The 22,644-nt window shown below is 42.4% G+C and overlaps 1 protein-coding gene across 6 annotated transcripts in view; it reads left to right on the top strand.

Moving 5' to 3' along the window:
• CFAP221 (cilia and flagella associated protein 221) overlaps positions 1–22,398 on the top strand; it is a 132,052-nt gene extending 109,654 nt beyond the window's left edge. For 4 of the 6 annotated variants that reach the window (XM_045203161.2, XM_024569687.3, XM_045203162.2 and 1 more), the window contains 6 exons: positions 2,660–2,818; positions 4,160–4,251; positions 8,415–8,507; positions 10,733–10,828; positions 15,974–16,092; positions 21,990–22,398. In XM_045203161.2, the coding sequence (XP_045059096.2) occupies positions 2,660–2,818; positions 4,160–4,251; positions 8,415–8,507; positions 10,733–10,828; positions 15,974–16,082 (549 nt within the window). In that variant the 3' untranslated portion in view covers positions 16,083–16,092; positions 21,990–22,398. Of the gene's footprint in view, positions 1–2,659; positions 2,819–4,159; positions 4,252–5,985; positions 6,113–8,414; positions 8,508–9,330; positions 9,411–10,732; positions 10,829–15,973; positions 16,093–21,989 lie in introns of those variants that run through there. The other 2 variants (XR_006656766.2, XM_053918582.1) reach the window with 2 other exon arrangements.
• The last annotated feature ends 246 nt before the right edge of the window (positions 22,399–22,644 follow it).

Genomic DNA, 22,644 nt, shown 5'->3' with positions numbered 1-22,644 from the left:
TTAAAAATAACAATGTCATTGTCTAAATTCAAAAGAAAGAGTTTGGAAGGAGCATTTGTATGTATGAGAAAATCCTTATCTTGCATGGTAATGAGTCAATAGCTATATCTGAGGTTGATAACCAAGAAATTGAAGAATAAGCATAATGTTTTGAGTTAGAGTATTGGCCATCAGAGACAAACAAAAACAAAAACAAAAACAAAAACAAACCCAGATAATGAAAAGAAATAGCCTCTGGGCTGTGGGCCTGGGGACAAGGAGGACCTGGAGAAGGCCCATTGCTTTTCCTCTCAAATCCTTCCAGCCTAGGTGAGTTACTGCCACCACTGTATACATGCATTACTTTGCAGAAAATTAAAATTAAAATGGGATGACCTCTCAGATTACTTACTCTGGTGGTGATGGCCAGCCACCCAAGGGGACCTGAAGTATGACAGCTATTAAAGGCAGTGGTATTATCATTTTAAAAATATTTCACTTTTGTGCCCTGGCTGGTATAGCTCAGTGGATTGAGCACCAGCTGCGAACCAAAAGGTCACTGGTTTGATTCCCAACCAGGGCACATGCCTGGGTCAGGTCAGGTCCCCAGTGGGGCTGCGGAAGAGGCAACCACACATTGACATTTCTCTCTCTCTCTTTTTCTTTCCTTTCCCATCTCTCTAAAATTAAATAGAATAAAATCTTTAAAAAATAAAATCACTCATCGCATTTGACCTAAGGCAGAAAGCTGGCCACACAGCAATTCCCCATGCCCTCGATGAACCAGTGTGGGAGACACTCCTGAAGGCCACACAGCTAATGTCCCCTCCCTGGTGCTTTGCACCCCCATCACCACTCACCACCCAGGCAGGATGTGGCCAGCCCTCTCCTCCATCACACTGCCTCCTGGTCAGCTGGGGTCTCTGTTACTGCTGCCCCAGTTCCCTCTGGAGTCCCTTCCCAGGTGCTGTCCTGATTGACCTTTGGTCATCACAGAGGTGACTCTGGCAATGGGGTCAGCAGTTTTCAGATCGTTACACTCCAGTCACTCCCCTTACCCACAAGGTGGAGCTGGGGTCTTTTTCCTGTTCTTCAGTCCTGCCTACTACCCCACCTTCCTGGCTGGGAGAGGCCAAAGTTCTCCTCCCTCTACTTCTGGACATCCCTGTAAATAGGTTCTGAGGACCTGGTTGGCCCAGGGTGGCAGAGCTCGCTCTGTCTTCTGTCCTTTGGTTCTCCTTCCATGACTCTCTTGTACTCTGGGTTATTTAAGGTGATGTGCATTGGAATGGGACATGTCTTCCACTTCTTCACTCACCACCCATCTTTCTCTGTAGTCTCAGGCCTCCCCTGCTTTGACTTGCCAGGGCCCCCACCTTTCACTTTGCTCCCTCCCAACCCTCTAACCCTTATTCAGGTAAGAGGGTCTTTCCTTGAGCTTCAGAGGGTGAAACCCAGTGTTTCCATTCTCTTCTGTCTCTGCCCTGACCCCATGCAGCGTTTTGGAAGAGAACTGGAAGAGAACTTGCTATTGTAAAAAATTATATATGTGCTCTAACTCTTCCCTCGCTGCTCTTGGAAGCGTTTTGCTTATCTCTGTGTTCCTGTGGCCACTGCAGACTCCCTCAGTGGGCACCATGTCCTCCCTGTCCTCCCCTTCCTTTATGTCCATGAGTTCATGCAAGAGCCCTCTCCCGTCTTTCTCCCTGGCCCTAGCGGCAAGTCAGCCGCTCTGCACCGACAGCTTAGTCTTCTCAGTGTTCTTGCCTGGAAACTTTAATACCAGCCCCGCATGAGGGTCTCCCACCCCTAGCCTCTAGGCCTCCATGGTCTAGCTGTACCTTCCCTAAGTTGTGGGAACATTTGTTTCTTGGCAATGAGATTGGGTTTCTACAAGCCATGTGGAGTTTTCTTGTTGTTTTGTTAAAATTACTTTAGAAAATTATACAAACAAACAAATAGAACAAAATCTCAACCTTGTACTTCCAAAATATGTGAAATTAAACAATTGTGAAGGGTCAAAAGCTATGTTGTTGTCTGAGACAAGAATAGAGTTTTTGTTGAACAAGTCCTGGAAGAAACATTAAAAGGCTCTATATTCTCATATTTTGATATAATTGCTCTGTGCCTCCATTAGTATTTCTGGAAAACTAATAAAAATAAAAAACAAACAGGATCTTCCTTAAAACCAGATACTACATCCAAATGGAGCCTTCCTCAATTAAAAACATCACCAAAACAATGTTAAATGTTGACATTTCCTGATTAGCAAATGTCATCCTCTTCTCTGTCTTCTTTTTGAAGCAGTTTTTTTAAAAGCTACTTTTGTCTTCGAAACCAGAAGCTTAACTGCTTTTTAAAAACCAGTTTGCTTATTAATAAATTCCCCTTGCTCATCAATTAAGAAACAAATACTTTAAGCTGTGATTTCAGTTGTACTTGTTTCCATGTGAGTTTAGTAAATCCCTGTGGGAGGTAACAAAGCCCTTAAGCCAGAAGAGTGGCATTTGTGGAGAACTGTGACATTTAAGATGTTGCTTCTCTTTCCCAGATCGCTGACATGGAGGCAGAGTGTGAGTGCTCAGGGAAGCCATGGAGAGCGTTAGCTGACACCTGTCCTCTGCCAGACTTTGAGACTAGCAAACAACAAAAATCTTTTTTTTCGCTCTCCCTTCTGCAGAATCCCAGCCCAGGATTATTTGCTGTGATGCACCCTCTGACCTACGCAGAAACCTTGATAGATTACCATCTGTGCTCTCACCCCAAGTACAAGTTCACCAAGGAGTCCCACAGTGGGTCCAGCATTCCTCTCACCCAAAAACAGTTTCTCCATCACACGGTAATTCCATCACCCAGCTCACTGGCAGACTGACCCTGGACTACAGGGGAGGGCAGAGAACAAGGATGGGGGGTCACAGCTGGAACTGAGACAAAGAAGGTTTGCAGCCACAGCTGCAGAACAAGAATGGTAATGACGATGGCTGTGTACACTCTCGTACCCCCAGCCCTACAGCGGTGCAGGTGGGAGACTCAACGCCACTCTGGTGCTGTCCACACCCACCTCCCAGGCTGCAGGTCTCCCTTTTACAACATTCTCACTCACGTTTTCCCTTGAAGATTACACCTCATATTCATTTTATTCCTATTTCAACCATGTAAAAACAGTCACATGGCAGGCATAACCCCATGATCTGACCTCCTCTTTCTTTATCCTCAAAAAGTATAGAAACATCAGAATGGACAAGGTGGTCAGGTCATGCATACAGCAAATGCACAGTAAGGAAGAGGCTCCAGAGAATTCCTTCTTCCCCTGATAACCAACTTGACCTGAATATCCAGTGCCATCTTTTGGGTGTTGCCCTCAGGACCTTCAAACGCAATAAATCCCTAACTCAAGTCATTATCTGTGCCCTACTGCTGCCAACCACACCTCTAGCTGCTCCTCCTGCTGTACTCCCTTTTTGTTCTGTGATTTGTGCAATAGCCCACGTGATCCTTGAGCCCTGCCTCTCCCTCATTCCCATAACTAACCATCACTGGATTCCACTGGTCTGCCTCAAACAGCATGCAAATCTCTCTCTACACGGCCACCACTGTGCAGTCAGCCCTCTCTAGAAATCTTCCTTTGATACACAGCCATCCAATCATGTTGGTTTCCAGTTTGAAAACCCTCAGTGTTCCTGCTGCCTGTGGGAACAGCTCCAAGCTCATTAGCTTGGCCCACAGGCCCTTCATAACCAGCCTGCCTCACCAGACTCAGTTCCTGCAATCCTGGGACACTCCCTGCACTCCTCCCAGACGGTGGCTTCCGTCCCCTGCATCTGCATGCACATGGACTGTGGCTTCAGCACCTCATTCACAATAAACAAACAGACTGTAAGGCCCAAGCTGCCCTCTCTCACCAGGGCTTGCTGCTTATGTGTCTAACACCTCTGAGGGAAGAAAAACATTCTTTTGGCCCTACTTTAATTCTGTGTGGAATTGTTTAATGCCTTTTGCTGAAGCAGTTGTCTTTTAGCTTCATAAAAAATTCAGTCAAACTGAATGAAATTATAAATTTTGGAGCTACACTATTAAGAGTGAACAACAGTCAATCAAATGAAATGGCAGTCCTTCCTAGACTTCACCTCACTAAACCGTCCCTTTACATGCAGTGCCCTTGTGCCGGCTTTCATTCCAGGACATTATACCTGGACTAATGCACTGGAAGAGGTTCCAGTCCCTGGTGCTCTCATCTCTGCCCGAGACTGCCACAACAGAGACAACACAGAGGTAAGTAAGCACAGCTCATTTGTCTCACGGAAGCTGTGGTCCCAGAAAGTGAAATGCCAATCAGGCGTCAGATTGTGCTTTCTCTGCATGAGGGAAGTTTGTTAGTCACAGAAATATGATGATGTATAACTGATTTTCATATTTGGAATTGGCCTAAAGATACACTTTAAAAATAATTAATGTCACAGGTACTTAGTTGGCCATATTTCAATAAAAGTGGACAACCAAGCCATATAATTCAGCTGAAATATTCATGGTCAGATTGTCACATTTTAAAATTGCCAAGATGAGACTTCTACACTGTCCATGTCCAATTCCAAAGGATCCCCTTCTCTCTCTGCCTGAGAGACAACCACAGTGAGGTCCTGTGGGTTTCACCACATATGAGTCTAGCTCAGCTCTGCATTTAGCCTATAGCTCAGCTCTAAAAACAGGGTGGGTAGGAGAGAATGTTGTTGGACTAAAGAAAGAAGAAATGTAAAGTAACCACCTTTTTTCTAATTTGCTTGTATAACACCTCTTCAAAGCCATAAGATTACAAACTAGGAGCCTGATGCCTTTCCTTTAAGACTCCACCTGGTAAATTACCCGCTTCTGAACCCTTGAATTTGCTTCTTCAGTTCATTGTCCTTATAAACACAGTTAAATAAGCTATTGGTGAGCAAATTTAGCTAGTATCCCAAAATGGTTATTATTACCTTATGTTCAAATCCTTGATTCAGAATGAGTCACCCTAAGGTGACAGAGCCCTGTCATGGCCCCAGGCGTGGTCAGGAAACCTGAGTTCTGCCACCAACCAAGATCAGCAGGTGACCTTTTCCCTCCCACACCCACCCGTGTGTCCTGGGCCCTCTGGGAAGAAAGTCAAGTTCCCCTCCTTCAGCAGAATGCCACACTGCCTCCAGGAGCTGCATCACCTCAGCCACGCTCCTCTGCCACCTCTGAGCCCAGCTCTCTTGTCCAGAGATAAAGGGATTGGACTTGCTCAGAAGACCCTTCTCAGCCTTGACATTTTCATTTAGTAGGAGGAGGAGAGCTTACCAATTGGCAGCGACCCCATGCATACTACCCATGTACCCGCCCCTCTCCAGGAATTTGAAGAGAGAGTTGAAATCCACTTTATGACTTCAGAACACTTCCTTTACTTCTTTTTGCCAGCTGAAAAACTTCCTGAATTAAGCAAAATCCAGCTTTGCTTCCAGAGGCTTTTCCACGTGCCATCCCTTTGAGGGTATTTCCCTAGTGCTTCTCTACTACTCTTCTTTGCCTGGAGATTAACCTGAGACCAAACATAGGATTTGGGACATGGTAGGAGCTCAAAAACAATAGTTCCTTTTCTAAGAGTTTATTCATACCTCATCCACCCCACTGCCATCTCAAAATAAACTAAGCATCTTTGTTCTTCATTTTACCATACCTCCTAAACCTGAAATCTCCAGAATTGGGGCGAAGTGGCACTGTAGAGAGAACAGTGCTTTGGCGTCTGAGAGACCTGCCTCCATTACTTGCTAGCTGTGTCACCAGCTCAATATCCTTGGGCAAGTTACTTATTAATGAGGCCCTTTGCGCAATAATTTCCCCACCCGTAAAACAGGAATGGGGATGGCATCACCCAGCTGAGGATTAAAGTAAAATGATGATGCGAAGGATCTAGCACCATCTTTAATATATCTTCCTGCTCTTCTACCCTTCATACCCACCCACTAAAGCTTGCAATCTCTCTGTTGCCACCAGATGGCGATAGTCTGCCACCACCTTGACACACTGCCTCATTTTGCTCTGGGATGAGGACACCAAAATTGACCCATGTAACCAGTAAACATAGCTGGGTATTGATACTTACTGTCAGGAGACAGCAGAGGTAAGAATCGTGAGAGGTGACTACCTGCGTCCACCAGCTGTCCCCACGCACAGGTCTCCAGAATTAAGGGGAAATCCTTTTTATTTTCCCCCAAAGCAACGTCCTTGGAAAAATCTCCCAAGGATGTTCTTTCAAAAGGCAGTCATAATGCAGTTACCTTGGGCTTGAATTAACCATGAATTAAATATGAATTCTACATGAATTAAAGAAAACTCCTTGACTGTGAGTTGTCACTTTTGGCTTCTGAGTCTGAGTGCTCTGTTGAGCCAGTTTATTTCAAAATAAATCATAATTCTATAACAGATTATAAAATCAAGAGATTTTATATTTCCTTATCATAGGTTTTCATGATATAAGATTCTAGATCATGTTTTTATTACTAAAAGAGGTTATAAAATAATAATGGCGTTTCTTAAGTTCTACAAATCCATTAATGGTACTTCAACTTTGCAATCATTTTGCTTGAATAAATTACCTACCTATTACTTATGAGATGTTTCCCTGGTATTTTTTTCTTCTGAGAGTTAACTGTTTGTTGTGAAACCATGCGATATAGTTATGTAGTGTTCATTTATTTCAAATCATTTTTGCATTCATAATAATCAAAACAATTTACTTGATTTCTTTACTCTTTCATAAATTTAGAGAGAATTTATGAGCCTCTAGGATTTTCATAAAATCTGAGAGTCGACAGCACCTGAGGAGTTATCTAATCCAGTAGTGCCTACTTTGGGGGTTTATAGATGAGTGAAATGACGAGAAGAATTTGGGGACTGATTTAGTACTACCAGAGTTTGCCAAGTAAGGCATTGAACCAAAAGAGCAAGACAAAACACTCAACCACCATCTACTGTTGCCACTATTTCAGTTTCAGAAGAACATATTAACGTCCAAAACGTAAGAAGCACATGGTCTCAGAATTTAAAATTGGATAACTTTGTCTCATGAAAAGCACTTGGTTGTCGCCTTTCCACCCTCCCTGAACAGCTTGTTCCTGGAACATAGTCTGGGCTTTCAGCTCCTGCTTCCCTCTTCTAGGCAAGACCCCGCCTTGCCTGCGCCCTCCGAGGTTTCAGCAGGGCTGTCAATTAGTACCTGCATTCTTTCCATAAAGTCCATCAGTAGACTCCTCTCTGGATAGTGGAGCCAGGTTCCTTTTCATGAGGAATGATATTAAAGGCCAAAATCTGGGTGCTCTGTGTACACACTGCCACTGTGGGGGAGGGGGCGTTTCTTGGCCTCCTCGGCAGATAAGCCAGGGTTTGTATATAGGGAAATATATATGACTATATATATACACACATGCATACACATATACATGTACATACCAAAACACCGGTGCACATATGTACATATACAGGTACACATAAAGACATACCTATACAGTATATATTTCAGAAATCATGAATTCACACCAATGCTTATAATTCCAGTCCATATCCATAGATTGGTTGCTTCCCCACTCCGTATTTGCATGTTCCTTCTTTCACTGTGAGAACCCTGGCCCCTAACCACTTACTCACTCAATTTTATACTACTTCTGAAGTAGTTGCAGAATTACTGCACCTACATCCACTTTAATAAACAAGCATAATAGAGTTCAGATTTATTAGTAGTTTTCCCCTACCCAATCTTATTCAAAACTGGAAATATATAGTTAAGAACTGTGTTTATAAATTACTTGGATTACTTTCCTTCCCACCCTCCTTCCTTCTTTCTTTTTTTCTTTCTCTTTGTTTTCCTCTCTCTCTTCCTCTTTCATTCCCTCCATTGTGACTATGGAATTCATGTGAAATATTGGTTGCAGTTTGCATTCAGTTTGGTATTTTTGCTTTCCTTTCTTATTGATGTAATGTTATTTCTTGATATGTAGAACACTGATGTGCTTTCCAAACTCTGAACTATGTGAAAAGCACTCAGAGATGTGTTGCTCCCTCCGCTCTCCCTCCCACCTTTGTGGTAACCAGCTTGGTCTTCTAACTTATCTGTCCTTCGTTTCTCTTTATAACCCTAAGCGGAATATATGTATTTTCCTTACTTTCCCTTCTTTTTTATATAAAAATACTGTTTCTAAACCCTGGAAAATGCCTTATGTGTCAACACTCTCTTGGATTTGACTGGCACCTGTCACATCCCCTGCCTTTGCCTCTAGGGAGCTGTGAGTGGGTGTCAGGAGTGAAGGGGGACACAATGGTAAAGGCCTCAGCAGGGGTAAAATGAAAGTGCCTTAAAAATTATACAAAGACCCCAGGACTGTTAATGTTATCACTTATCTTTGGCTGCTTGTATGATTTTTCCACAGCTGTGATTCTCTCAATTCAGCTATGCTTCCTATAAATGTCCCTGCCATTCTTAACGCCTTACCAGAAGAAGACAGATTGGAAACAGTCGAACGGTACAACTTTTACCTTTGGTCTCTAATGTGGTCTGTTCTCTGAACGTAAGCTGGTTGCCATGAGAGAGTTCCAAAGAGCACACAGTGCCTGAACTTGCAACCCACCAACAAAAGGCTAACACCCAGCCATACTCTTAGTATGCTAAATTCATGATAGGGAATACATAGTCTCTGAGGTCTCAAATTTGCTGACCTTTAGGTGCTCCAGGAGCTCAAGGGAGGGGAGAGCAGAGGCAGTGCTCTGGTAGTGGATTTGGAAGGCTTCAGCGGTCACGTGGACTTGGGCCAGTCCTTGAAAAATGGGTAGGACTTGGAGAGGCATAAAGAAATAGAGGCCCCAAACCAAGGCACTGAAATTTCATTTTACTGATGAGCATCCAACAACAGTGAAAATATGTCCTTGAATCTCCTATCACTGTGCCCACTTAGACATTTTTTACATGTAAATACTCAATTAATGAAATCCAAAACATCTGAGACATGTATCCAGTTCTTCTAAGGCCTGCCTACATGCAGTGATACTTAGCAATACCCTGAGCATTTAAAGCAGGAATCTAACTCTGAACAGGAAGGTTGAAGTTCCTTCTATTCAAACCACTGCATGGGTGCATCCCTGAGAAGGCTGCAGACAGGGCTGGGTGGCACACATTTGCTTGAGGTTCCGAGGAAGAAGTCCTGTCTGGCAGGGCCACTGGGGAACCACTCAGCAAACTGAAACATAGCTAACCCCTCCTTCATTCACCACTGATATGAAGACTATTGTGACTTAGGTGACTCATCTTTGAAATGAGAATAGTCGTGAGCACTTCATACGTGTTGTTAGGGTTAAAGAAGAAGACGATGCTAATGATAAGGATGGTAACTACAGTAACTGACATCAGCTGAGCACTCAGTGTGGATCAGGCACAGTGCTTTACAAGCAGTCTCATCTAATCCCCACGATGAGGTCTTGTTATCATCCCCACCTTAGAGGTAAGGAAACTATCATTGGGAAGATCGTGTTTGCAAAGCCACCAGCATAGTGATTCACATAAAACAACAGCTTAGTAACTGTTAGCTTTCAATATTATGGGACTGGAACAACTTTAGCAGTTTTCCACAGGTACTTCCCTTAACAAAAACTTGCTGGGCCCACCTCTATTACCTATTACTGCTGAATAGGTCTCCTGTTTGTAATTCCAAACTTTGAGGCCTTTGTTGCCTTTGTTGATCTTGGAAGCATTTCTCTTTAACCAAGTGTGGTGGAGACAGCTGCTATCAAAAAATCCATTCTTCTCTTCTTCTAAAGTAATAAAGTTGTTGAAACTAGGGGCTATATTTCCAGCCTCCCTTGCACTTAAGTTATCCATTTGACTAAGCCCTTGCCAAAGGAATGGGAGCAGACGTGAGATATTCTACTTCTGAGGCCAGGACCCTTAAAGTAGTGAGTATATCTCCTTTACACTCTTTCTCTCTACTCTGTTCCAGTTGGTGTGTGCAATGACCCAAATATAACCATCAATCTGCAAAGCTCTAGTCCAGAGCTCAGCAAACTATGGCCCACAGCCAAATCCAGCCTGCCACCCATTTTTGCAAATAGTCGTCTTATAACATAACCACACCCATTTGTTTATGTATTTTCTATGATTCCTTTCATGCTACAACAGCAGAGTTGAGTAGTTATTCAAGAGACCACATGACTTGCAAACCCTTAACAGAAAAAGCTATCCCCGTCTAGGGGATAGCAGACCACAAGATAAAAGTAACCTCAATCCCTTTAATTTTTTCTTTCACCTATAGATTATTTAGAAACATATTGTTTAATTTTTCAAACAGTTGTGGACTTTTTTAGTTATCTTCTTTGCAGTTGACTTCTATTCAACTTCCATTGTGGCCAGAGAATGTACTCTTGAAATCATTCAGGCTTCCTTTATAGTCCAGGATATGGTCGATATTGATAAATGCTCCATGTGCACTTGAAAAGAATATGAATTCTGTACTCCAGTTTTAAAAATTGCTTTCTATTCCCTGGTTATAAATAATTACTTCTACTGTAATTTGTTGGTGGAAAGCAATTTATCAGCCTTACACTTCTTTTCACACGGACGCAACACAAGTTCCTTGTTGGAAGTACTTGTTGGAGATCATGCTGAAGGCCACAGAACTGTACAACTCTTAAATGGTCACAGTATTTCTCTGTTTGGGAAGGAAAGACTGTTCCAACTATACATCTTATCCTTTTTCAGTGAGCTCTGTGAACAGAATATAGAAGTTATGTTGACTCCAGAAATGATCGAAATGGAATTCCCCGTGCTGGACCACAAGGACACCAAAAAGGAGAAGTACGTGTGTGCTTCTGCACCTAGTAAGACGTAGCCTTGGATAATATTTGACATGAAGCACAGAGCTGCCACATTCTTGGAATATAAATATCTCAGGTTTCAAGAGAGTTTTATTATGCTTTTGATATTTACATGTGTATTTTATTTTAAGCAGAACTGCATTCCCTTAAGTGTTGTTGGCAAGTAAGCCTTTAAAAACTGAATCCAATTTGTCCAGTTGCTTATTTAATTTCAGAGATGTGTTTGTTTCTTATTGATAGCTGAATGCGTTTCATTCAGTACAAGGAACCCAGGCACTGGAGCCAAATGAGACCTATTGCTGAATCCCAACTCCACCATTTGTTACACGTTAGGTCTCCCAGGCAGGTTACTTATCTTCAGTGGCTGGGCCTCACTTTCCTCATTTGTAACATGCAAAAAATAAACTCTCTTTCACAGGTGGTTGTGAGGATTAAATGAAGCACAAATGTGAAGACAACTAGCTAGTTGCTTGATGTGAACTAGATGCTCAGCAAATGTTAATTTACCCCTTTGCCTCTACACTAGGGGCCAAATAGTTAAGCAAATATCATCATCATCCTTAAAAAAACTGCTTTTGATGAATAATTTTATAACAGAAATAACCACATATAGTTCATGTGGTTTATAAGTTTGAAATTCCAGATATACTTTTAAAAATTCATTTTACTTAAAAAAATGCTTTTTTATTATTAAAAATCAAAAATACAGAAAAGTATACAGAATAAAATAAAAATAATAATCCTACAACTCAGAGGCAGTAAATTGTACATTTTGATGTATGGTCTGGCAAATATTTATTTAAGTAAATGAATGCACATATATATGTACATACACAAGCTCTGTCCAGAAGCTATCCAACCATGTACTATGAAAAATACAGACATTTATTAAAGAAGATACAAGATACAAGAAACATTGTACACAGGACAATGATGCCTCGGTTCCCTTCAAAGTAGGCACCTTGGGACCTCACACAGTTCTCCCAATTGCCATCAGCTGCCCCGTTGTATTTCCTGAATTTCACTGAGAGTCTGAAATCTCTTCCCTTTCAAAGGTGATTTCAGTTTTGGGAAAAGCCAGGAGTCACAGAGCGCCAAGTCTGGGCTGCAGGGGGACTGCGTTACCTGGGTGTTTTGATGTTTTGTTAGAAAACTTTGCACAAGACGTGGTGCATGAGCAGGCACACTGTCATGATGAAGCTGCCAATCACCAGTTGCCCATAGCTGTGGCCTTCTGAATTATCTGAATAGTTTCTGTAGAGGAATGTTCAAACTTAAAGCAAAATTTGATGCAGATTGGTTGCTCTACTTGCTCAGTCATTTTGAATGCGATGGCCACACAGTACACATGCTTATTCAACAGTGTCTACTGCCCTCATTGACTAGTACAATGAAGTTGTCATTGTTCATACACGTGCATTCCAGTCCACTCTCTTTGGCTGCCAGGTTACATCGGTGTCATGCAAACCATTCTCGTTATATTAACAACGGCTGGACTTTTTCTGGACAGACCTCATATACAGGGTCTGGCACAAATATTGCCCCCTTTTTTGAGCTGGTGATCTATATCAAATATTTTATTATAAAATGATAAGCATGCAATTCTGTAATATAACAATATCACACTCAAGCACACCAAATGGCATTTTAAGTGAAATGTTCAAATTGCTCTCCATCTCATGCACGACATTCGTGTGCCCTACCAACCCCACTATATGGCATTACTTCTGCTGGACCCTGTGTGGTTTAACAAAGTTCAATCATCTTGTTCATATTATCTTGTCTTCTTCAATTTTAGTTTGCAGCATGTCATAAACATATATTTGTAAATACAGATATACATCCTAATACTTCACTGGTAGACGTACCATAACTTAGTTAACCAACCCTCTTCTGGTGAGCATGTAAATTCCTTTCAATGTTTTGCTGTTACCAGTAGAGCTTCAATAAACGTCCTTGTGTCATAATCTCTGGCTAACTTATCAGACTCTTTCCTTAGGATAAACTCCTAGAAATGTAAATGCTAGAGCAGTGTGCGTTATAGTTTTAATGTATGTTGTAAATGCCATGCAGACAGTGCATCAACGTGCCTCCTATGAGCAGAGGTCAGGACTGCCCACATTCAAAGCCCATTTTTCCCCTTCTTCACCAGTATGGTAGGTTTTAAAATGCCCACCTTATTTGTTTTTGAAAACAAAAAAGTTTTAGCTTTTTTGTTTTCAAGTGATATTAAAATCTCCCTATGTTTATCAACCAATTTTCTTCTTTAAGAGGGGCCTGTTTTGCCTATTTTATAGGAAATCTTTACATTTTCCTTAGTTATTTGTAAGAGTCTTTATATATTAAGGATAATTACCCTATCTTTTATGTGTTGCAAATTTCTTGGTTTGTGTTCTTTCTTTGGGTGTTTTGGGGGGCCCTGCCTTCTTTGAAAGGAATGCCATGTGTCTTAGAGTAGTCTGGGGTCCCTTTGGTGCATCTGTGATCGCTTCAGAGGCCTACAGCAACCAGCACTGCTCAGAAAAGAGCTTAGCAGCATCTGGTAAAAGAAAATTTAGGAAATAAAAACTGTAAATAGAATTTCAGTGAGCATCTGTTTTGATCAGTTAATTAACAATAAAATATCATGTTACACTACATAGCACACAAAACCTCTTACACCTCAACAAATAGATGCCCTTTGCACTGCATTTTGTTTCAAGTTTAAACAGCTGACTAGGAGTTTTAAATAAAAACTTTTTTTTCTATTTCAAAAATTACCCCTGACATAGAATGTCTTGTCCTGTGAGCGAGGTGCTATCCAATACCTCTCAGCTCACTTGCTCTTTAACATGATATTGAATGCCACTGGGTCATCAAATTATTATTCAATTAAATAGAAGTTATTACTTTATATATTCATCCAAAGTGGTATACTTTTTTCTTTTTTAAATGTATTTCAGCTACTTCACCAAACCAAATACACTCATAATAAACTCTAAACATTTTTTGCATACCAAATTGGTTTCCAATTTTTCCAAAATACACATACATTTCACACATTTTCATTAAAAATAACCATGCATTTTAAATTCACATATTTTGCATCTTAAATTATTTTATGTACATTTTTTTATCTGTCAAAATCATCAACATAATTATTATTTTATTCACTGACTAGTATTCCAACAGGTTGAAATCCCATAGACAATTTTCAAAAGCTGTTTCAGTTTAGAAATTCTCTTCAGCTGCTATCAAGTATTATCAGATGCTCATTTTGTCTTCTCTGTCATTACTGGTTCCTTTTCCTCATCTCCTCAGCCTCAGCCATAAGCTAACAGACTCCTCACTGTCAGGCATGCACATAACCAGAGCTTGGACGGATAGGGACAGAACGAATGGAACTCCCAGATGTTTAATTTCCCCATGAAGACTGCTGTCTCTTTGGTTTCTGGCAAATAATATTTTTATGGGGGCAAAGAACCATCTGCTGTCCCCTGATGGCTGAGATTAACCCAAAAGATTCTTTGCTACCCTGGTGGTGATCTTAGCTCTCTCAAGACCAACTAACAGAATCTCGCAAAACATCCAAGCAACTGTGAGACTAACTATAGTTGCTGACACATCATTCCATACTCCTTCAATTTTCATAATATCATGGCAATCATTAATATCTTTGAAGGGGGAAATGACCTGTATATTTATAGTTGATTCCATAAAATGGTGCAAATTTATTTACTTATTGCCATTTAATCATTTCTATTTAATTACAGTTGACATACACTATTATATAAGTTTCAGGTACACACCCCAGTGATTATACATTATATAAATTATTAAGTGATCATCCCAATAAATCTTGCACCCATCTGACACCATACATAGTTATCAGAACATTACTGACTGTATTCCCTGTGCTGTACATTACATCCCCATGACTATTCTATAACTAGCAGTGTGTACTCCTTAATCCCTTCACCTTTTTCACCCAACCCCCTCCCATCTGGCAACTGTCAAAAGGTTCTCTGTATCTATGAGTCTATTTCTGTTCTGCTTATTTGTTCATTTTGTTTTTCATATTCAATTGTTTACAGATATATATTTATTGCCATTTTATTGTTCATATTTTATATGTATTAGGAAACATGTTAATTCTCCATTTTCAGGTATTTCTGCTTTTTCAAAACTACCAGGCATTTGCAGAACTTTACATTTCATCATTTAGAAAACATTTCAGAATCACTTGATTTTAAAAAAGAATTTTTTTTATCTTCGCCCAAGGACTTTTTTTTTCAATGTTTTGAGAGAATGAGAGAAACATCAGTGTGAGAGAGAAACATTGATTGGTTGCCTTTCTGTACACATGCCGACTGGGTCTGAAACCCACAACCTGGGTATGTGCCCTGACCAGAATCGAACTTGTGACCTTTCAGTCCACAGGACAATGCTCAAACTAGCTGAGCCACACTAGCCAGGGCCAGAATCCCTTGATTTTATAATGTATTCCTCTATCTAGCCAGATCATATGGCTGAGCTCACAATCTTTAGATATCTGTCCTTTGAACCAAATGCAACCCCTTGCCACACCCAGCAAAGGTCTGGGCTCCACTCAGCCACTACTCATCCAGGTACTTATACCCTCTCTCTTGATTCTCACCTTTCTGGGGCCTTCATCAGAGTCAGAGATATTGTGTGTCTACTTTATTCACAACTATGAAGAATCAACTACAGCCAACTGAGCATTTAGAAGACATCATGCTAGGATGTCTACAAATAATTTTTCATTTCACCTTCACAATAGTACTGGGACATAGGAATTACTACATCTGAAAAGGGAGACTGAAAGTTCAGGTAACTCAGCCATGCTAAGAAACTGGTGCAGCTCAGATTAGAAGCCAGGTTTGAATTGCTTAGCCAAGTGTTTTTGCTGGTAACTAAATTACCACTAATGTTTTATTTATTTATTTATTTATTTATTTATTTATTTATATGTAAATTTTATATATTTGTGTATATATATAAACTTGTTTTTATATATGTATATGTATATAAACAACTCCTAAAGCCTTCACTGAAAGTATTGGTGAGTGACTCCAGTATTTTATGAAGTGCCCTGATATATCTTTGTCTGGTTTTTGATATTTAGAGAGGTAAGAGACCAAGCACAACCAATGGAGAAGGCAGGAGAGAAGGTGCTGGAGGAGATGAAGACTCTGCGGGCCAAAGCTCTCAACCCATACCTGATTCTAGAATAAAAATCAGTAGGTCAGTTCCTCTTATTTGTTATCTGTAGGTCACTGTGATCCCTAGTGTCCATTTATGGTCTAGCCATTTTGGGAATTAAAGTTTCTAGAGAAAAAAATTGAATTGTAGATAATGTATATATTTTTAAGTTATACTTTTTCTTTTAAAAAATAAAATGTTATAAGTAAGATGGCAATGTTTAAGCATCTCGGTGTGAGATTTCACGCTGGCATGAAGACATCCCCAAGCAGGGCATGAGCCTCTGTGATGAAAAGCCAAGAGCCAGGTGCTGAGAGGCTTTTGGAGGGTTGGTGCCCAAGGGCCAGAAGGAGCAAGGGCTTGGGGAGGGGGTACTGCCCCACCTCTGCACGGAACCAGCCCTTCCACCCCCGAGCATCTCCGACTTTGGCTTTGGCAGCCATTCCCGGAGAGATCAGCCTTGGTGAGTACACTGGCTCCCCAAGTAGTATGTGATGGCAGACACTAGTGAGGGAGGATTGGAAATGGGCAGGACATTATGGGTTTGGAGCCAGTTTCAAAGCAAACTGGTTTCAGAGCAACTGGAGAAACATCGCTCTGGGAACTATCAGAAGCACTTGGGGCACATTGTGGCCAATGGGCCAGGAGTCCATTTAAACATATCAGTAAAAGCAGACCTTTGATTGTGTTAGTTAACATGGCTTCATTCACTTGCATGAGCTACTGAGGCTGATGGCATTTGGGCTACATTGTAACAACCCATAATTATCCAAATATATTTGGATGTATTCCCTCCATTATTTTTATGCACACATTTGAATTGCTGATATCATACTATAGATACAATTCATGAAGTTATTGATTCTGACATTTTTCTGGGATTTGTTTTTCCATCATGAAACCAAGACCAACACCATCCCAGCCCATGTGTGAAATAGAAGCTTTTATCACTTGGTTATGTACCAAGTCCCTATGGGAAATGCCCTGGGAAGGCAGAGGAAGGGACATGCCAACAATGGGTGGCAGAGCCCAGTTGCCACTCCTCAAAACTAGGTTTGCCAGATACAATGGTGCCCAGTTAAAATTGAATTTCAGATATAGAACAAATAATGATTTAGTTTAAGTATGTCCTAATAACATATGTACTATTTGGGACATATTAAACTAAAAAAGTAATTCATTGTTTATCTGAAACTCATGTTTACTGAATCTGGCAACCCTACTCAACACCCAATGGTCTTTTGAGAGATAGTGTACAAATGGATGTTGAATGAATGAGATAGAGGCAGTATCTGACACAGGAGCTGTGTGTGAGGCATGAAGCAGGCTTTCCAACCATTTAGAACAGTGAGTTTTCCTCCAGACCCAGCATGTGCCAGGACCTCTGCTGGCCCATAAAGGGACTGCTCCTTCAGTCCTCACACGCTCCCCAGAAAGAGGCCATATTACTTCTTTTCCCCAGTAGAGAAACCCAAGAGTCCCAGAAGCCAGGTGATTCCCTAGGCTGGTGAAGACTCAGAAGGCCTGTGTGACTTTGAGGCCTGGGAAGAATCAGGAAGGGATTTTTTTAGGCAACCAGAAGTTAGAGCCAGTCAGCTATGCTGGGCAACAGGTGCATTTGGAGACAGGGACACTACCTGCCACTACCTGAACACAACAGTCTTCCTTCAGGAGTCACCCACAGCAGACCCTGTGTGTTCTCTTTGCCTCCTCCTCCTTGCCATCCTATTCCTCTTTTTTTAAGTTACAAATTTGTCCCACATTATCAGCTTACAGCAGCCATTTTCAACCTTTTTCATCTTACGGCACACACAAACTACTAGAATTCTGTGGCACAACAAAAAAAAATACTTTTTGCTGATCTGACACAAAAAAAGGTATAATTTTGATTCATTCACACCAGATGACAATTGTGTTGGCTCTTGTCATTTTTTTAATTTGACAATCTAAGGGAAAAGAGGTCAGTGCCCCTGACTAAATAGTCAGGTGTTGCATGTTTTAAAAAATCTTGTGGCGCACCAGTGGTTGAGAACACACTTTCACAGCACACTGGTTGAAAATTTCTGGCTTAAGGGATAAAATGAGGTCACTTTACTTTTACTGCTGAAAGTTCAAAATTTATCTCCCATCTTACCCATAACAAAGAATAGCATACTTGCCTTCCAGGGGCTAAGTTTCTTCCCAGGATAAGCCCGAGCACCCCAGGGGGCCACACACTGCCCAAGAAGCAGGTCTTGATGATCACTAAGGAGCCCTGGGCTTTGGCTGCCCCAGCACGGGGTGTCTTTGCAGTCTGTGGGGACGAAGGCTCAAGCCCCACTGTTAGTCAGCAGCCACTCCATGCCAGTGCAGGCCTCGGGGTGGCACACGTGCACATGTGCATGCATGCAGATTGCTGGAAAAATTTCCCAGGGTCGAGAGACCGGAGGAAGAGGCTGATATCTCTATCATCCCTTTTTAGAGTTTATTAAGGACCCCAATAAATTCAATTTAAAAGTATTTTTTTAAAGAAAGAAAGGTAACATGTAGCGGGAAAAGCACAAAATAAAAGAGTATGGCTCAATAAATGTTCACAGTGTGAGCATACCTGTACAACCAAAAATAAACTTTTATGAAGGGAACGTAACTGTATTTTTCAGACTATAAGACGCACCGGACCATAAGACGCACCTAGGTTTTAGAGGAGGAAAATAGGAAAAAAAAATTGAAGCAAAAAATGTGGTAAAATATTTAATAACATAAATAACATAATATTTCACCAATATAAATGTAAACAGAACTCAACAGCAGCATTAACAACCATTATTACTGACTTTAAGCTTTAAGTACGGAAACTCCTCTAATCATCAGGGAACCCCAAGAACTCCTCGTCACTACTGTCCACATTTATGAAGCTCAGTTCCTCAGAATCACTAGTATCACTGTCTTCACTCTGTTCATAGAGGAGGTCATCTTCAGAGCTGTCTAAGGCATTGCTGATGCCCCATTTTTTGAAGGACCTCACAACGGTTTCATCCTTAGCTGACTGCCATGAGGTTTTCACCCACTCACAAACTCGGGTAATAGTGGGCTCTTCATTCGTCCAGTTGGTGTCAGATCATGATTTCCAGCAGCCATCTATTTGTTCCACTCTTCTCTCATGAAAACTTTAAATGGCTTGTTGATGGAAATGTCCAAAGGTAGCAACTGGCTGGTAAGCCCCCTAGGAATTATGGCTAGATGGGTTTTCGCTTCTTTAAATCCCTTTTTTGTGGCTTCAGTGATACGTGCCCTAAACTGGTCAAGCAGTAATAGAGCAGGTTTTTCCAGAAGCCCTCCAGGACGTTTGGACCACACTTTTTCTATCCGTATCTTCATGCCATTTTCGTCCATCCATCCTTTGTCATGAACATGAGCAATAACTCCTCTTGGGATTGCCTCATTTGGCATGTTTTTTCTCTTGGAAATCAGCATTGGTGGCAGTTTGGTGCCATCTGCACAGCAGGACAACACAACTGTGTAATGGATTTTATCGTGCCCTGAGGTTTTCACAATTATGGTTTGGCACCTTTCACATCAATAGTCTCGTTTGATGGAATATCATTTGATGGAACAGGACTTCATCCATGTTCCCAGTCTGGCTTACGGTATTTCAAATCCATTTTTCTTTCTTGCATCCAGTACAAATTTGTGAAAAGACACAATCTTGGATTCACACTCTATAGGTATTTTTTGTGCAATCCTAGTTTTGGTGCGCATAGCAAGGCCACACCTCTTCATAAATCTGTGGCACCATGATGGTGACCCAGTGAAGTCCTCAGTGCCTTTCTCTGCAGCCAGACATTTGGCTTCATCTGTGATCATTTTTGTAGATACTGAAAAGCCGTTGTTCCTGTGACGTGTGATCCACTCTTTCATGTCCACTTCTAACTGTGGCCATTTTGCAGCACACCCACGAAAACATTGTTTCGTTTCGTCCATTTTTTGCAGTTGATCCTCCTGTTTCCTCCATTCCCATATCATTTTTTCGGTTGGATGTGGCCCAAAGTGTCTCTCTGCTGCTCTGTTCCCATGTTCTTTGGCGTACTTCACTACCTCCAGTTTAAAGGGGATTTTATATGAAATCCTTTTCTGCTTTGACATCTTTCCACAATTATGGTACATTCAGCAGGAGACTACAGTATGCTATCCCATCTTTCTACAACAAAATACAGTAATGACAGAACCATCAGCACTGTGTCCTTCATAGTTATGGGGGCGCTGTAGCTGAGAACGTCAGTGGATGATGCACTATTATGGGAGGATCTGCTGCTGACACTGTTATGGGGGGATCTGCTGCTCACACTGTTATGGGGAGATCTGCTGCTGACACTGTTATGGGGGGGGTCTGCTGTGACACTGTTATGGGGGATCTGCTGCTGACACTGTTATGGGGGAATCTGCTGCCAGAGGGCCACAGGTTGTGCAATACTCTTGTATGGGGACAGCAGGTTTGCACAACCTGTGTGACTCTGCAGATGTTGCCAAATTACAGCTCCCATCATCCCAACCTGTCCAAGCATGATGGGAGTTGTAGTTTTGCAACAGCTGCAGGGCCACATTGACAGGTGACCCTGCAGTGGAATTTGCCTATGTTAATGTTAACGGGGGACACACCAGTCACGTGATGGAGGCATGTATGGGTGCCGCAGGCTTTCTTCGAATGTGCCTGCACCGCCTGTACCCTCCTCCTTAGCACTATAGTGTGTGTACCAGGGACTCTGCTCCTGCCTCCCTTGCTTCGCACCACTGGGACAGCCCCTCCTCCTAGCCCAGGGCCCACAGAATCGCCCCACTCCTGCTGCCGCAGGCTTCCTGTAGCAGCGACCCTGCTCCTGCCTCCTGTGACCCCGCTCCACCACTGCCCCCCACCCCCGCCCCCAGCAAGCCAGGTAAGCTACATTCGGACAATAAGACACACCCCCATTTTCCTCCCAAATTTGGGGGGGGGGCACATGCGTCTTATAGTCTGAAAAATACGGTACATACACAGCTTGTCCCAGGTGGCCCCAGACTCCATGGATACCCTCTGCACCTCACATCAAGTGCTGAAGGGTTATATACGGTAGACTGGTCAGGAGAGATCCAGGTGCTGGGTCCTAAACGACCCCAGAGAGGGGAAACTGCCTATCATGCTTCCCCAGGATGGGCCATTGGCCTGTTTCATGAACCAGCACAAACCAGTACAGTGCCGGGCCCACGGGAGGAGTCAGACAGTCTCTGAAGAGATTTAGGAGGGTAACCTCGGTTCTGCCGCGCACCTAGGGGGCAGGTCCAGCAGGGCTCCGGCAGTGGGCACTGCAAGGAATAGTCTTTCCCCTTCTTTCCCCTACAACAGGTGCACACGCATGTGTCCACAAAAATGTACACTCTCATACACACACAATTCAGAGGAGTCGCTGAGTGCCACCCAGAAGCCAGGCACAGAGCCAGTTCAGGAAGGAACACTACTACAAGCCTGCCCCAGGGCAAATGGTACACGCCACTGGCAAACACCAGATTTTACACGTGTATGATGTCAGGTTGTGAGAAGTGCTGTAAAGGAAGACTGAAGTATGGTAAGGGTAGAGCAAGTGGCCACCCAAAGCCTTGTAAGAGGAGGTGTCACTGAGCAGAGACCCAAGGAAGGCAGCAGCAAGTCACTGGGGTGGAGCTGTCCAGGCCAAGGGACGGCAGGAGCAGAGGCCCTCAGAGGAAGTGTGCTTGGCCCCCTGAAAACCAGTGAGAAGGCCCAAGGGGCTGAGGCGTGGTGAGCTGAGGGGAAGGCAAGGCATGAATGCAAAGGTAGCTGGGGCAGGTCACGTGGGATCTTGTGGCCAGGATTCAGACCTTGGCTTTGAGATTTCATTCTAAGTAAGATGGGGAGCCTTTGGAGAGTTTTGTGCGGGGGAGTAACATGAGCTATTTTCTGTTTTGAACAGACTTTATGAGCCTCTGTGGAGAGCTGACCATATGGAGCAGGGGTGAAAAAAGGAGACCATGAGGGAAATCTGGCACCAGAATGTTCCAGTCAGAATTCCTGCTGTCTGGCACCAGGGCATTTTTTGAGGATAGCTGCTCCAGCAGCTCATCTCAGGGTCAGACATCTTGTGACACCAGCAAAGGAAACAAGCGCAGGTGCTCCGGGCTGGAGAGGCCCTGGGACATGTGCCCTGCCCACCACCCTATGCCAGTAGTTTTTTAATTTTTTTTATTTTGAAATAATTTTAGACTGAAGGGAAATTTGTTAAAGTAATACAGAGCACTCCCATATATACTTTACCCAACTTCCCCCAATGCTAACATCTACTTTGGTACAATTATCAAAAACAGAAAATTAAAATTGACACAATGCCGTTGACTGATGTCCTTTTATTTTTCCAGGACACCACATTGCATTTAGTCATAGAATCTCCTTAGTCTCTTCTAGTCTGGGATAGTTGTCGAGATCTCTCCTTATCGTCGTGACCTTGACACTTGTGGCGGTAGTTTTCTAGAATCTCCTTCGATGAGGGTTTGTCTAATGTTTCTCATGATTAGGATGAGGTCATGTATTTTTACAAGAAATCTAGAGAAGAGGCATGTCATGCTTGGCGC

This window comes from Desmodus rotundus, chromosome 2, assembly GCF_022682495.2.
Source record: "Desmodus rotundus isolate HL8 chromosome 2, HLdesRot8A.1, whole genome shotgun sequence".
NCBI lineage: Eukaryota > Metazoa > Chordata > Mammalia > Chiroptera > Phyllostomidae > Desmodus > Desmodus rotundus.
The sequence above is the reverse complement of the archived record's forward strand: the minus strand, read 5'-3'. Positions and strand labels throughout refer to the sequence as shown.